At 37.6% G+C, this 17544-nt stretch overlaps 1 protein-coding gene across 5 annotated transcripts in view; it reads right to left on the bottom strand.

Moving 5' to 3' along the window:
• KCNQ1 (potassium voltage-gated channel subfamily Q member 1) overlaps positions 1 to 17544 on the bottom strand; it is a 507266-nt gene that overhangs the window by 333743 nt on the left and 155979 nt on the right. For 4 of the 5 annotated variants that reach the window (XM_061610163.1, XM_061610165.1, XM_061610166.1 and 1 more), the window contains exons 7-11: positions 14482 to 14592; positions 13715 to 13810; positions 12618 to 12746; positions 9760 to 9904; positions 6515 to 6580 (exon numbers count right to left, since the gene is read on the bottom strand). In XM_061610163.1, the coding sequence (XP_061466147.1) occupies positions 6515 to 6580; positions 9760 to 9904; positions 12618 to 12746; positions 13715 to 13810; positions 14482 to 14592 (547 nt within the window). The remainder of the gene's footprint in view (positions 1 to 6514; positions 6581 to 9759; positions 9905 to 12617; positions 12747 to 13714; positions 13811 to 14481; positions 14593 to 17544) is intronic. The other variant, XM_061610164.1, reaches the window with a different exon arrangement.

Here is a 17544-nt window from a genome sequence, read left to right as displayed (position 1 = left end):
ACACTAAAGAAAAGGTACAAATCTTGGAGAATAGAACAGATATATTAAATCTGGAATTAGAAAAAAACTTGGACTATATGGCTGTGACTGAAATGAGAAATAAAGAGCATTGTTTGAGATTCCGTGCAATTCCTGAGGAAACAGGTGAAGACATCAGAGATAAAATTGTTAATGCTCTAGTAAAATTTCTGGATTTGAATGAAGATCGGATGGAATTTGAAATAGACAAAGTGTATAGAATTAATTCCAGATATGCAACAATGAATAAAATTCCAAGAGATGTGCTTGTTCATTTTATAAAGAAGACGACCAGAGATATGGTATTACAGCAACACTTTAAAAATACCTTTAAAATTGATGGTAAGGAAATACTGGTGATGAAAGAAATTCCTATTAGACTTTTACGTAAGAGAAAAGAATATGCTTTCCTTACAGAGAAACTTAAGTAACGCAAAATTCAATTTAGATGGGAGGTTCCAGAAGGAGTGATCTTTACATTCAGACAACAGAAATATAGATTGAATACTGTTCAAAAAGCAAGGGACTTCTTGAGAAAAGCTTCAAAAGATATGGATGAAGATAAACTCAAAGATATGGATATAATTCCTGGGAACAAAGTCAACAAAGATATGCAGAGGAAGGAAAGGAAGATGATGGATTAAAAGGAGCATCAGGCACATTTTAAAATACACGCTTAAAGATGGATTACAAATATCTAACTTGGAATATAAATGGAGCTAATACGGCGCAGAAGAGAAAGAAAGTGTTTCACTATTTGAAAAAATTAAAATTGGATATAATTTGTTTACAAGAAACTCATATTAAGAAGAAAGATTCCAAATATTTGATTTGTAAAAATTTGGGTGAAGAATTTATTTCGGCTGGACCAAAAAAAAAAAATGGAGTTGTTCTCTACATTAACCCACAATTGCTTCCTAAATTGGTATTACTGGATGATAGTGGTAGATTTGTGGGGGTTGAAATTACTCTACAGGGTACAAACATTTTGATAGTGGGTATCTATGCCCCCAATGAAGATAAAACAAGGTTTTACACAGGACTTATGGAAAAATTGTCAGAGTTTTCATATGACCATTGGTGCGTTATGGGTGATTGGAACGGGGTAATCTCACCAAAAATTGATAGGCTTTCTGAAAAAAATATCAAAGAGACACAGGGTAAATTACCGAAGATTTGCTTTGAACTGATGGAACATTTAGAATTGGTGGATACCTGGAGATATATAAATGATAATGCAAAGGAATTTACTTATTTTTCAGAAAGACACAAAACATTCTCGAGGATTGATATGATCTGGATGTCTAAAATTTTAGCGAAGGACACTTTTAAAATGGATATATTACCAAAAACTTTTTCGGATCATAACCCTGTGATATTAACTTTAAAAAAGAAAAATCTTGGATTTAGATGGAGACTAAATGAATCTTTATTACAGAATGACAAAGTAGTACAAGAATGTAAGAAGAAATTAAAAGAGTTTTTTGAACATAATTTACATAAAGGAACAAGTGAAAATATCGTTTGGGATACAAGTAAGGCATTTATGAGGGGATATCTTATTAAATGTAACTCTGAATTAAAAAAAAAGAAACAACAGAAAATGCAATTAATTTTGGAAGAAATAAAACAAAAAGAGGAAGAATTGAAAAAGAATCCAACTAAAGTTTCTATTGTAAATCAAATCAAAATGTTACAGAAGCAAGTATCAATGCTGACAGTTAGAGAAATTGAAAGAAAACTAAATTTTGCTAAACAAAGGACTTTTGAATTTGCAAATAAACCTGGGAAATGGTTAGCATATAAATTAAGAAAAGAACGACAAAAAAATATCATTTTAAAGATACAAGAAGGAGATGAGACGTTGACAGATAATGTAAAAATTAAAAAGATTTTTCATCAATATTATTCAACATTGTACAAATGTCAGGAAATTCCATCTGAAAAAATTGAAGAGTATATATCTAAACAGAATTTGCCTAAAATTACAGACTTTCAGAGACAAGCTATTAATGGCCCTATTACGTTAAGAGAGATATCTGAAGCTATAAACAAAATTAAATTAGGAAAGGCACCAGGACCAGATGGGTTATCTGCAATGTATTATAAATGTTTGGAGGAAGAACTCTTACTACCTTTACAGTCTACAATGAATCTTATTCTACAAGAGGGAAAGATACCGGATAGTTGGAAAAATGCTAATATAACATTAATACCTAAAGAGGAGCAAGACTTAACTAAAACAAAAAATTATCGACCAATATCTCTATTGAATAATGACTATAAAATTTTTACAATGATCTTGGCAGAAAGATTGAAAATAATATTGCAACAATTTATTCAGGAAGATCAATCAGGGTTTTTACCTAAAAGACAATTACGTGACAACGTCAGGAATGTCTTGAATGTCTTGGAATATTTAGAACAACGAAATGATAAACAAGCAGCTTTGATTTTTTTAGATGCTGAAAAAGCATTTGATAATTTGAATTGGAAATTTATGTTTCAGGTTTTGGAGCAAATGGATTTTGGAGACAATTTTATAAAATGGATTAGATCGATTTATACATCTCAGAAGGCTCAGATAATTGTTAACGGAGATTTAACGGATTCATGTGAAATACAAAAGTGTACAAGACAGGGATGTCCTTTATCTCCTCTTTTATTTATTCTGGTCTTAGAAGTGCTGCTTAGAGATATAAGGCAAGATAAAAGAATTTCGGGATTAAAGATAAAAAAAGAAGAATATAAATTGAGAGCATTTGCTGATGATTTGATAATTGTACTAGAAAATCCTTTGGAAGGAATTAATGTATTGATGGACAAATTAAAAGAATTTGGACCGTTAGCAGGATTTAAGATCAACAATCAAAAAACAAAGATGTTGGTGAAAAATTTAACTTTAAGGGAACAGAAAGAGTTAATGGACAAGACAGATTTTACAATAGAGAAAAAGTTGAAATATTTAGGTATCATTATGACAAATAAAAATTCAAAGTTGTTTCATAATAATTATGAAAAATTATGGACAGAGATTAAGAAAGACTTGCTAAGATGGGATAAACTACAACTGTCATTAATGGGTAGAATATCTGTGATAAAAATGAATGTATTACCGAGAATGATGTTTTTGTTTCAAACAATACCTGTAATATCCTCTGATTTACCTTTTAAACAATGGCAAAAAGATATCTCTAAATTTGTATGGCAAGGAAAAAAACCAAGAGTCAAATTTAAATTACTACAAGATGCCAAAGAAAGAGGAGGACTGGGATTACCAAATCTGAGACTTTATTTTGCTGCCTGCTGTTTAGTCTGGATAAAGGAATGGATCTTATTGAGGAATAAAAGACTATTGGATTTGGAGGGCCATAATTTGAAGTGGGGATGGCATGGATATTTATGGTATGACAAAGTAAAAGTAAATGTAGACTTTAACAATCATTTTATAAGACGTCCTCTGTTGAAAATATGGAATAGATATAAACCAAGGTTTTATTCGAAAATACCATTATGTGTCTCAAGTCAAGAAGCATTTTATAGAAGAGAAATGGCTGGAAAAGAGAAATGGTTAACTTATCAAGAATTATTAGAAAATGTACATGGAGAATATACAATGAAAGAGAGAGAACAACTGACAAAGGAAGGATATAGTTTTCAATGGTTTGCCTATTTACAATTGTTAGAAAGATATAAAATGGACAAGAAAATGTATGGGTTTGAAATAAGTAAATCTGATTTTGAAATAGGACTGTGTACAAATGATGAAAATATAATTGCGAAAATGTATAAACTCTTATTGAAAATGGATATGGAGGAAGAACAAGTAAAAGAGTGTATGGTAAAGTGGGCAAAAAAATTTGGTTATAATATACAAATGGATCAATGGGAAAATATGTGGAAAAAAGGTTTGAAATTTACACTATGCTATAATCTTAAAGAAAATTTTTATAAAATGATGTACCGTTGGTACATGACTCCAGAAAAGTTGTCAAAAATGTATAGCAATGTTTCTAATGTTTGTTGGAAATGTAAACAAGAAGGATCGTTTTATCATATGTGGTGGTTATGTAAAAAGGCAAAATCATTTTGGGCACAGATAGGTAGGAAGATGCAAAAAATTCTAAAGATAAATATTCAGTCAAAACCAGAATTTTTTTTATTGGGTTTTATGGATAAACAAATAGAAAAGAAATATGGAAGAATAATATTATATATGATTACGGCAGCAAGATTATTATATGCACAAAAGTGGAAAATGGAATCAACACCAACAATGGAAGAATGGCTATTGAAATTAATGGACTTAGTAGAAATGGATAAATTGACATGTTTACTTAGAGAAAAATCGACAGATACATTTCTTAAGGAATGGAAGCCTCTCTTAGACTTTTTGTTGAAAGATCAAAATAAAATGATGATACTGGGATTTGACGATTAATTAAGACAGCCTATGGAGAAAAGGGATTCTGTATGTATATATTAAGGGACAGGTTTGATGTATATTATAGCTGATCTGTGACAAATCGGAAGTCAACTATTTTATTTTCATTTTTTGTTGTTGTATTGTTATGTTTTTTTGACTTTGTTTTGTTTGTTTTTGGAAAAATTTGAATAAAAATTATAAAAAAAAATAAAATAAAATAAGAATGCATATTACAGAGTGTGGGTTCCACAAACACAGCAAGTCGTTCTGAGCAGAAGCATTAAAGTCTCAGACAAGCCTTGGGATCATGAACAAACAGTTATTCTCAATGGGTCAGATGAAACAACAACACCAGGACCAACACCTACACAAGGGGTGAAAGTGGAAGGAACACAAATACCACTGAAGGATGCATTAAATGAACTGATTTGGGGCAAACGTAAAACAAAGAAACGTAAGGCTGACGATCTGATGTATTCTGAGCAAGTCGTTCCAAGTACAAGTGCTTCAGATGGGGGTGCAGCAGGAGCCGAAGCTCCAATTCCCTTAAGGCGCTCTGAGAGAGCTAACATTGGGAAACCTCCTGACAGATTTACTGTAGGTATAGTCAGTAGCCCGGGTATGCACAAAGAAATACAAATGGATGCAGGAACGTTATATCTAACTTGTGTACAACCAAAGTTTGATTAATAAAGTTTAAGCTTGGAAACTGTAATGTATGATGCAATGAATTGAAATGTATTATTGGATGCATATGTGTAACTATGTATTGTAGAACTGTACTGCTGAAATGGAAATGTTATAGTTGCAAATGTTATAGATACAGTCTTGATGAAAAGGTGGGAGCTGTTGACCCTTAGGCAATACTACCTCTGGTTATTTTTCATCAAGTCTGAAAGCCTGGAGCAAGGAAGAGTTTTTGTTATGTCTTTGTAGGAACTTGCAGGCTGTCAAGGTCAACACCTGCTGGTTCCTAGGCAATGGGAGATAAGGGCTGGAGCCAGAGCAGCCAGCTTCTCTGTGGGGGTTTTGTTCTTGAAGAAGAAGCAGCTTTCTGTGTGTGCTCTTGCTATGGGGAAAAACGAAACTGCTTGTAAAGCTTACATGCCTTAATGTCCGAAGTAAATGGACTCTTAATACTATGTCGTGTTCTTGGATTTCTTGACTACTTATACTCTAGTGTAACAGCGCTTACAACGCAAATACCGCACACATCAACAGGGGTGGGGGAATGTGATTTTTGCCAGTTCCTCCTCCCCCCTGCAGGTCCCTGAAAAGGTGTTCTGCAGGATTGGGTGAGCCTCCAGAACAGTGTGGGAGATAACAAAAGGAGTTGCAACGGGAAGGCAGCATCAGCAAAAAATCACCTCCTTCCTCTTCTTCCAGCAGAAGTCCCATCTGCAAGTTGAAGCAACACTTCCAGTTGGGGAACAGCAAGTCTGGATCCAGTCCAGTATAAATATGTAGTCGTAACAGTAGTAGTAGTAAATATTTATTTTGGAATAGAAGTAAATTACAATTTCCTACTAGTTTTGAAAAAGCTGTGTATCTTCAATAAAGTTGTATCTTTTGAACAGAAAAAAATCCTAATCTGTTTGGGAAAGGGCTGTAGCTCAGTGGTAGAGCATCTGTATTGCATTAAAAGAAGGTCTTTAGTATCTACCCCTCTTTTTCCATGAGACCAGATATTATGGATTCCTGAGGAGAACTTTATTCATCACGTCCAGTCACACTCCTAGCCTAGTCTCCTGACCCTTTGCTCCTTCCTCCCAGCTCCACTGTTCAACTACCAGAGTCCTGCTCAGGACAAACTTCTTAAATTCAAACCTACAATTAACAGAATACAACAAGGTCCCAAATTAAATCCCCAGTATCTCCATGTAGGGCTGGGAGAGACTCCTGCCTGAAACCCTGCAGAGCTGCTGCCAGTCAGTGCAGACAATACTGAGCTCAATAGACCAATGCTCTGACTCAGGTTCCTATGTTCCTATCCCATAAATTACATCAGAATAGACAAAGTTAATCTCTGGAGCTGACAGCTGAAACAGTGCAAAGAGATGCAAGATTTACCTGCAGAAGGGGGAGAACTGGGAGATGGCTGTTCTGTAGAAAAGGATGACCAGGAATGCTGTCGGACTAAGTGAACAGGTGACAAGAGAGAAAAAAGACAGTGCACAGGACACAGAAACAGAAAGGGAGAAAGTCAGCTAGAGAGGCAGTAATGCAATCCAAGCCATAACTGCATCAGTTAATCTTTAAACAACAGGAAAGCAAGTTTTAAAAATATTACTTGCTAGTAATAATGCTAGTAAGGTACATGGCCTGTTTCTCTTCCATATACTTTAAAACTTAAAGATGCATCTTTTTGCATTCTTGAACATCAGATATGTTACAACTGGTAATATCTTCATGACTACCTAGATATCTCATGTCGTCGACATGTTATGACAACCAGGGAATGAAAAGGTCTGTTTTCTTGGCTTACTTCATCTTATATACTTTACCCCACCCTCTCCCATTTTCGCCTTCCATGGGTATTGTACTATTCTAGGGAATGAGGATAGAAAAAGCCTACTTTTCCCCTAGTGCGGAAGGTACATTTTAGCCTAGTATATATATGTTAAGGGAAAACCATAAGCCTCCCCAAATTATGGAAGAAGGGGGAAAACATGTGAAGGTTCATTCAGAATAAATGTTTTCTACAAATAAACAATGGGTAAGACTTCACATCTGGTCAGAAATCAAACTTTACCACAGGTTCAGAATGGCCGTGCTGTGCAGGTTTGAGATGTGGCAAGATCTGTGAATGCTTAAAGCTTCTTAATAAAGTGTTGCTTATTTAATGGTATTTTTTTTAAAAAAAATTATCAGCTGTTTATAACTTCAGTCAGTGATTTTATGGCTGAATGCTACATTACTTTATGCATTTGAGTAAAAAAGTAATCCAACAATTTTAAATTAAACAAACTATTTACTCCTGCAAAAAAAGAGAAGGAAAACAAACAGCTTCCATGTATTTTTGCCTAAACAGAACCAGAGGCCATCTTGAAAAGAATCAATAAGTGAACTCCTCTATGTCTAATTTATTTATTATAAAATAATATAATTTCTAGTTTCAGTAAACCTAAAAGAAAAGTATCATCCTAAGGACATTATCCAGCAAATGTGAAATCCTTTTAAGTCTTACTGAGTTTTCAAGGAGAATATTTAAGCACATTCTTAAGTCTATCCCATTGAAACGAGATTTAAAAGTGACTGATGAATTTTTCCCTAATTTTTCCTTCTTTTCTCTTGTGATAATAAAAAAAAGAAAATTACAGATTAAAAAATATTAGGGAAAACAATTCATTGCAATCAGGAACACAAGAAATGTAATAAAATAAACTGAGATTCTTCAGCTGTAATTTTCTACACACTTACCGATGAGTTAGCCCTATTGAACTCAGTGGCACTTGCTTTTAAGTAAACATGCATAACCTGGCAGTGCACATTTTTACTGCAGACTTCAAATAAAAATATAAAATAATGGGATTCACATGACATCATAATCAATGATAAGTAAGTGAAGAAAAAATAAATGGCACTGAGTAAAAAGAGTGGATTGACATTTGTTATAATACAACTATGGGGAACAATGTTAAGAATACATCATGTAATTAAACAAGACAAAATGACTTTTCCTATTTTTCTATATTAGTAATTCAATCATGATAATGGACAGATGTGAAAGAATGCACATTTTGATTTGTCCTGTTTCGTTTGCAGAATGTAGAAGTAATATAGTAGTAATATAGTCAATGGCCAGTAGGAGCATATGAAAAGCACTAAAAGCAATGTTATGTTTTCCAAGTCTGGCGTGCTGTAGGAAAATACAATTTCTTTAACTTACCAAGAAATTTTAACATTCCTTTTTGTCCTGTACACTTGTAAGAGTTTTGAGAGAAGAAAACAGAGAGGAAGAAAAAGAGAATAGATGTCAGAAGGAAAAGAATACTTTTGTTTCTAAAATGCAGTTAGTACCTGCTTATAGATGACATTGACCTTCAAATGGTGAAAGTCACAGTTAAAGGTTAATGTCACTTGTGTATAGAAAGCAGTGAAAGAAAGCTTTAACATCTTTTGTACTACATATCCTATTGAGAAACCAAGAACTGCATGTGAACTTTCTACCTGATATGCATTCCAATGTGGTATTCTCCACTGATATCTTACTGCAGCACTTTTTTTAAAAATTGAATTTACTTGCAAGAACATTTAACAAACAAGCTCTCGAAGGAAAGGGATCCGAAATCTAAAAATACTCAAGTGTGATTAGCAGGTACACAGAAGGACACACGTAATATACTTGCATGCTGGTGACCTGTTCTTCAGGATCTTTTTAAAAATAGAATGTTATACTGAAGACAGAAAAAATCTAAGAAAAGTGTCACATGGAAGAGAGATTAAAACAAAAATCAAAGGGCTAGTTAGAAATCAAGTGGTAACCTTCCAGATTAAGGCCAGGAGGTTTTAGAGTATTATGTCTATAGATCCAGAAATTGTCTCTTTCTAAAATCCTTAGATATGGTGATTTCTCTACAGGAAGTATTTACAAGTAGTAATTATTGGAATGAAAATATTTTGTAACAGACTGTTCACAGACATACATGCACATTAGTAACAATGTGTTTCAATAGTGTTGATACAGGCAGAACATCTACTTGTAAACTTTCTTGGATTTGTCAGAAACGGTTTTGTGCTAATATCAGTGCACATCACTCTGTGGACTGCTGCAGCTACACATGTCTCTAGTGCTCAGATATCAGCTCTAGCTAAATGACAGCTCCTTAATTTAGGGTGTAATCCAAACCCCAGCCAGGAAACAAAGAGGCCTATCAGGGCAGTGGGCCCACCACCACATCCACAACCTTTCCACTCATAATGGACAGAGTAGAAGGCAAGAGACAAGCAAATGACTGTGCCAGCCTGGAGCTCCCTCAGTGACTGGGCCTGAATTGGCCCTCATGCAGTCATGTGATGGCAATGGGGCCAGCTTGGGATCCAGTGTGGCCCCTCTCCTTCCCTTCCCCCAGAACACACTGTTTCAGGTTTTTCCACTGTGAGCCACCTACAGAGACCTCACTGGTGGCACTTCTGCCCCCCCCCAACATTTGAATCATTGGGATGGGGAGCTTCGCACTGGCAGAGTGACATTAACTTCACTCCACAGGAGGAGGCTATCTCAGGAAGAATATCTCTGTCCAACCAAAAAGCCTAGCACAAAGAGGGTTTGGACTGAAATGTTAGTTTATGCAAATGATAACCGAAATTCTTACCAGAATTTTCATATGGGTCCAAATGAAAGTTCTCAGATTTCCTATCATCCATCACACGGTCAAATGTGATTTGTGGAACAGGTAACATTTTATCAGGAGAAGTAGGCCCATTATCTTTTTCTGTCTTTAATTTCTTCTTTTTCACCTAGTAAGAATAAGTTTTAAAATCTTCTTTAAAGACCCACCCCAACTATCATATATTAACAATGCTAGCCTAATCAATGATTAATTCAACAGAACAAGTTAATTTAAATGAAGAGAGACAAAGAAAATAAAATGGTAATTAAAATGACCATTTATTACAGGAGAAAATAATACTGCAGTTCTACCTGTCATACTTCTTTGGTACAACTGGACATATTTTCATTTAGATTAAACACTCTTAGCAGCTGCAGACTATTTGTTATTTGTTCTTGAGCACCACTGGTTGACATGGTACCTTTGTATATTGTGGACTGCAGCCATTTACTGTAGTGATCACTGATCAATAGTGGCTCACCTGGTGGGGCAGAACTGCAGCAATAGCCTCTTGCAGCAGAGTTGCTGCCACTTACTGGGAGGGGGAGGGGCAAGGTGGTGGTAAGGTTGGGGCTATGCAAATGCACTAGCACAAACACCAGACTGGCTCTGCCAATTTGTCTGTGCAGCCCCAACCTCACCACCACGTTGCTCCCACCTGAACCCCAGCAGCAGAATTGCTGTCAGGAGGTTAGTGCTGAGGTTCGCCATTCATTTTAGCATAATCTGCATGAGATGGGGATCTGGCCCACTTGCTTTCAAGACATCTTTTAATCTTTTGAAGGTATGATAAATAACAACAAACACTTACCTGGTTATATTCACAAGTATAAATGAATACATAAAAATATCTTACATATGAATTCAGCAGTAAGTATGTAAGCACAATTTAGCATGAGAACAGAAAACCCCCATAGGAAACAGAGCAAGCTAGGTTTTCAAGATTTCATTCAAACATCCAAACAATGCAAGCGCAAATATAGGTTATTAGTCTATATTTCAATTTTAGGAACCAAGGCTATGAACATAATATTGCCATGCAGAATATATCCACAGTTGTATAAATGTTAACAAAGAGTCATGATAGGTTGTTCTTGGCTGTCAAATAGTAATTGAAGGCAACAGTCCTATGCCTCTAGAGAGGGTGTCCTAGGAACCAAAAAAGACATCAGATCTCCATCTATGAGGTCAGAGAGGGAGGCCTAATGTTGGATCCTACTTCCCCTACACAGAAACTTCTGTGGCTTACCAACACTGGAACCCTGACAATGGTAGGGCCAAAAGGGGGTCACGTAAAGGCAGTTTAGGGGTATGCTGGGGTGGATCGGGAAAAGGCTTGGATCCAAATGGTCCAATGACTTCCTGGTCCCCCAACATTCCTCTATATATGGGAGAGTGAAGGAAAAACAAAAACAGAAAAGGAATGGGGAAATGCAAGAAGAGTCTTCTGCCCCCACTTCTGCCCAGCCAGCAAGAGTCTGGCAGGGCTTTGGATAGGGCAGTTTAACGGCCTTCAGGTTCCTTAACCATGCACACCCCCCCAAGCCTTAGGACGTCATGGTTACCTTCCTTTGACTTGTTATCTATGGCCCACTGTAGAGCATTAAGGTACTCAATGCATCTACCCTGCTGCTTCTGCAGGGATTGTGTCAATTCATTTTTAAAAAATGATTTATAACGAATTTGTCACTATGGCTGAAAAAACTGTGTGAGGTCACTTCGGCACTAAATTTAAAAACTGTGAAACAAAATAAAGCAGAAATGCTTTATTTGAATTGTTTTACGAGAGATTTTTGTAAACAATTCCTTCCTGCCAACCAGACTATGGTAGGGAGATAGGGGCTTATTCCCACAAGTTGACACTTGGGATATTCTGTAAAGGGGCTATTCTTTCCCCTTGGCCAAAGTCCTGATAGGGATGAACCACTGGCCAGAAGTCATGAAGGGGAATTCCCAAACTGGGAAGGGCCCTGAGCCACAAATATTCCAGTGAAGACATTTTAGGTGTTGAAAGGATTTCTGCCAAATGGGAAGGGTAATATATGTAGCCAGGAGCAAGAACTCCCCAAATGGGCAAAGATACCCACATGTTACTGTAACTCAGTAAGGGGTGTGTTTCTGGAGACACTGACAGCCATGAAGACTCTCCAGTAGGGGAAGGGTTATGTGTGTAATTACCAATGCCAAGGTTTTCCCATGGAGGAATGAATGGCAAAGTTCACAAGGAGGGATATTGCCTCAGAACCGATGATTCAAAATAATATTAGAGAGATCATTTATCTTTGCATAATTACATTTTTATCCTTGTCTTCCTGTCATCATCTTCATCATCACCACCACCACCACTACTGACTTCCTGGTCAATACCACATTCCTTGAAGAAAATCCTCAAAAGAATAGCGTTCTATCTCCAGTGCTGTTTGTGGCTGAAACAAAATTTAGGAGAGAAAGGCTCTTCCTCTCCTATATGAAGGTTCACTTGCCTCAGGTAACTGTTGTGAGGTGGGGGCAGGGAGGGAAAGGAACTTCCTAAGGAGGAGGTTCCTGCTAGCTGGCTAGATGGGTCCAATCACCTATATACATTGCTATGTGTTACATCGCATGAATAATATCCTGTTCAGCAAATATTGGGTGATATCCGATGGCAGGGTATTCCAATTCCCCATTCCAATTTCAATGTGTTAATTCTGAGTATGACTAGAGTTAGATATCACATTATTTTCCAGAAAGGTTAGTTTATGTAGAAAAAAGGATATTATATAGGAAAGCACTCATTTGAATCTAGTTTTAAATATTCATGTATCAAAACATCAAAGGAAAATGGAAATGTAGCTCATTACCGATACCATCCCAGTTTTCTTTGGCTTGGGACTAGGAGACATCAAGTGATAATTTCTGGAAGGTTTTTTAATATATATTTTCCATGTAGAAGAGTCTGGGTTTTCTGATGCATAGCACCTCCACGCAGTCTAAAACATTGTTTAGAAAGGCAGAAACAACTGAGTTACTAAAATCATTTGCATATCACCAGAAAAACAAACAATAATTTATATTTAGCAACATATTTTTCTATTTATCATCTGTAAGCATGTATCTAAACTAGGGATAGTGGGAAATTCAGAATGAGGTGGGGGAGAGCTCAGTTCAGAAAACTCTTGTTAATTATGAGGCAAGTCAATCCTCTGTTTAGAATGGGTCAACAGTTAAAACAGGTTAGTTTCAAACATTCACTGGATTTTGTTCAAATTAATCCATTTTAACTGGCCCCAATGCAAAAGATAAATAAAAAGAAAAGAAACAGGCCTCTCATAAACAAAAACCAAGAAGATAATAAGAATGCCAGTTACAAATGTACAAAAATAATATATAATTGAAATAGATCACAAATGATGACAACACAAAATTAATAGCATGTGTGCTGGTGCAAAATACACTGAAACAAGATCTACATCACCATTTCCATCCATTACCAATTGCATGAAACATACTATTTTTGATTTTGAACAAAACCAAACAGAAGGGAGAAATGTGGTAGAATTAAAAGCTACCTCTCCTAAATAAGGAAGACATTTATAGAGGCATGAGAGCAGCTTCTAGACCCATGACAGTGTAAGCAGAAAGGGCAAAATCCAATTGGTTCTCCTAGAACTGTTGCTCCAGCAGAAGGAGTCTGCTAACAGGAGAGGAGGGTAGAGTATTTTTATTCATTCCACTCCCCTGCAGCCTCCAGTGCTTCCTGGAAATCTGTTCTGATGGGCTGAGGCATTCTTCAGAACAGATGTTTGAGGGTGCTGGGGCTACAGGGGAAAAGGGGAATGGGCAAACATCACCTCTTCTCTCTTTGTGGATGCCTCCACTGATCCAACGCAATAGAATTTTAAAACATTTTGTATCAAAATATATATACAGAAAGTGCAGCATATAGTCACGAAGTCACCTGAATGAGAGAAGCAGCTGCTGGAATTTGTCGGTTGAAGTGCTTCTGTCGTTGTTTCTGTTGTACCTTCAGAGCAAATCCAGAACCGAGAATTCCCTGGGGAACAGAAGAAGTAATTTTAAATGAGAAATCCTACACTAGCTATACCTTTTTAATTGAATTTCTGGCACATTCTGCTTGAATAAAATTTGGCACAAAGTTTGAGATTCTGCTACATTGGGGTCAGGCTTGCTAATACCAGCATCACTTCTGGCTGGTCCTATTTCAGCGGTCATATTTCCTATATTTTATATTATACTGGGCCCAGATATTTTTGTACATTTGCACTTCACTTACAGTCACACTACATAATAGAATGTATAGTAGAAAAACACTATAATGGACAATTACTACATTAAAGGTTTGTGTTACTCTTGCACAGGCATATTTCACATATGCCTATACTATTAATTGTTTAGGTAATAATAGAGGACTACAAAACCCACAATACAGTGTAACTGTGCTAAAAGCATGTATGTATAAACATCCAGGGCCTGTGTGATACTATTTATATAGGAAATAAGTCAGTTCCAACAGTACTGGGCAGAATCCAACAGGTCTGATTACACACAAATACAGTTAAATTCATCACTTTGGCACTGGTAAATATTAGCTCATGCTTGTTTCAACTCATACATGTAAGAACCCATCCAATGAGAAAATATTGCAATTATGTATATTAATTTAAGGTTAGTTAAAAACAGTTTGAAATATTCTAAGCAACCTACCGCAGGCAAGGCAAAAAATGAAATTGCAAATACAGAAAAGCAAGATGCAATGGTTTTTCCTATCCATGTTTGAGGCACTTTATCTCCATAACCAATGGTTGTAACAGTCACCTGAAAATAAGCATTAAGCATTATCAGAACACATTATTACAGTATTAGATCACATTATTAGAATAGTACCAGTATTATTGATATTTCAATTTGCTTTTCAGGCAGTAAATGAGCGATGTGAAATATACACTTTTATTCGAATATGCACAAAATGTTTTTAATGACACTAAAAATGCCTTGTTTTCCCCCATGTGGTAGGGCTTTGCACTGTATTTGTACAAATCACAAACCAAATAGGGCCGATTTGGGCTGCTTTGTATCCTGTCCAAATTGGGTTGAAGCAGGGTCATATCTTAGCTAGTTTCAAATCTATTTGTAGAGATATGTACAGATCTGTAGCTCAAAACAGTCTCTAATAAACCCAGACAGGGTGTCTCTGAAATTGAGCAATTACAATACCATAACAGAGAACACAAGAGTGGAGAGAGGGAGGAAGGCTGGGACTGCTGTCACCCCACCCAACACTCCCCAATCACAGTGCTCAGAGGAGGTGAAGTCTTACAATGCATAATTGTTTTTGTAAGTTCTGTCTCTTAGAAATGTTTGGTGAGGTTTGGGTGGCATTTGGGTGGCATATGTTTTCTGTTCTTCTGTCCCAGTCAATCCGAGTCCCATCCTTATTTACAATTTTTTAAAAAACAGTTTGTTGCCTGTGTTTTTTTAAAAACATTTGATTCTGATTGCTAAGAATTATTATTAACCCTTGTGGGCATATTCAGCCACAGCTTTCTGAATCCAGTATACTACTATTCCTCCTCCTGTTATCATCATCGTCATCATCATCATCATCATCCAGTTGCTACCCACAGACAATAGGAAGCAGCCAGCTTGTGTGGTTGATTGGTTGGTTATTATTTATTTATTAGCTGAACTTTGTGTGCATATTAGCCAGCGTTCTGAGTCAAGAATTATTGTTGTTGTTGTTTCCAACTGTTAACCACAGTGAACATTATATCTATTAAATAGGGACGGTGAGGGCAGCAAAAAAGCAATATTTTGCTGCCACTATTAAATCATCCATCTGCCGTCCAGCGGAGCTTTTTAAAATTGTCCGAGGGCTATTGCTTTCTGGCCCTAGGGACACGGTGGAATCATCTGAGGCCCGCTGTAATGAATTTGCTAGGCACTTCCAGGATAAAATCTTTTGCATCCGCCAGGACTTGGACTCCAATGTTGTAGCAGTTGAATCAAATGAGGTGTCCAGAGCATGGTCTTGCCTTGATTTTTTGGATGAGTTTCAGTTGGTACAGCTTGAGGACGTTGACAAGGTGCTTGGAATGGTGCGTGCAACCACTTCTAGATTGGATCCTTGCCCCTCTTGGCTAATAAAAGCTAGCAGGGCTGGAACTGCCGGCTGGGCCAGGGAAGTGATTAATGCCTCATTGCAAGAGGGAGTGGTCCCTAGCTGCCTGAAAGAGGCGGTAGTAAGACCATTTCTGAAGAAACAGTCCCTGGACCCAGAAAACCTTAATAATTACAGGCCGGTAGCAAATGTCCCATTTCTGGGCAAGGTCCTAGAATGAGTGGTTGCCGGCCAGCTCCAGACACTCTTGGATGAAACCGATTATCTGGATCCATTTCAGTCGGGTTTTAGGCCCGGTTTTGGCACGGAGACAGCCTTGGTCGCCCTATATGATGACCTTTGTCGGGAAAAAGACAGGGGGAGTGTGACTCTGTTGATTCTCCTTGATCTCTCAGCGGCTTTTGATACCATCGACCATGGTATCCTTCTGGGGAGACTCGCTGATTTGGGAGTTGGCGGTACTGCTTGGCAGTGGTTCCGCTCCTACTTGGCGGGTCATCTCCAGAAGGTAGCACTTGGGGAGCACTGCTCGGCACCCTGGGTCCTCCAGTTTGGAGTTCCGCAGGGGTCAGTTCTGTCCCCCATGCTTTTTAACATCTATATGAAGCCCCTGGGTGCGGTCATCAGGAGTTTTGGAGTGCGTTGCCATCAGTATGCTGATGACACGCAGCTCTACTTCTCCTTTACATCTTTTTCAGGTGAGGCTGTCAATGTGCTGAACCATTGTCTAGCTGCGAGAATGGACTGGATGAGAGCTAATAAACTGAGGCTCAATCCAGACAAGACTGAGATGCTGTTAGTGGGTGGTTCTCCTGACCGGATGGTGGATGTTCAACCTGTTCTGGATGGGGTTACACTCCCCCTGAAGGAGCAGGTTCATAGTTTGGGAGTTCTTTTAGAACTATCCCTGTCACTTGAGGCTCAGGTAGCCTCGGTGGCACGGAGCGCCTTTTACCAACTTCGTTTAGTGGCCCAACTACGTCCCTATCTGGATAGGGAGAACCTCGCTTCAGTTGTCCATGCTCTGGTAACCTCTAAATTAGATTACTGCAATGCGCTCTATGTGGGGCTGCCTTTGAAGACGGTTCGGAAACTGCAGCTCATGCAAAATGCAGCGGCCAGACTGATAACGGGGATCAGGCGGTCCGAACATACAACACCAATTCTGGCCCACTTGCATTGGCTGCCTATATGTTTCCGGGCCCGGTTCAAGGTGCTGGTTTTAACCTATAAAGCCTTACACGGCGCGGGACCACAATATCTGGTGGAACGCATCTCCCGATATGAACCTACCCGTACACTACGCTCAACATCGAAGACCCTCCTCCGGGTGCCTACTCAAAGGGAAGCTCGGAGGGTGGCAACAAGAAAAAGGGCCTTCTCAGTGGTGGCCCCTGAATTGTGGAATAGTCTTCCTGATGAGGTACGCCTGGCGCCAACATTACTGTCTTTTCGGCGCTAGGTTAAAACCCTCTTCTCCCAGGCATTTTAATAAGTGTTTTAATATGTGTTTAATATGTGTTATACACGTTTTAAATTTAAATTTTTTTTAAGGAAGCCCATTTTTAATGTTGTTTGAATTGTTTTAAATATGTGTTTTATTGTATTTTGATATTGTCTGTTGTGAACCGCCCAGGGAGCTTCGGCTA

This window comes from Rhineura floridana, chromosome 2 (assembly GCF_030035675.1).
Source record: "Rhineura floridana isolate rRhiFlo1 chromosome 2, rRhiFlo1.hap2, whole genome shotgun sequence".
Lineage (NCBI taxonomy): Eukaryota > Metazoa > Chordata > Lepidosauria > Squamata > Rhineuridae > Rhineura > Rhineura floridana.
Note: the sequence above shows the minus strand (reverse complement) of the source record. Positions and strands in the feature narration are given on the sequence as shown.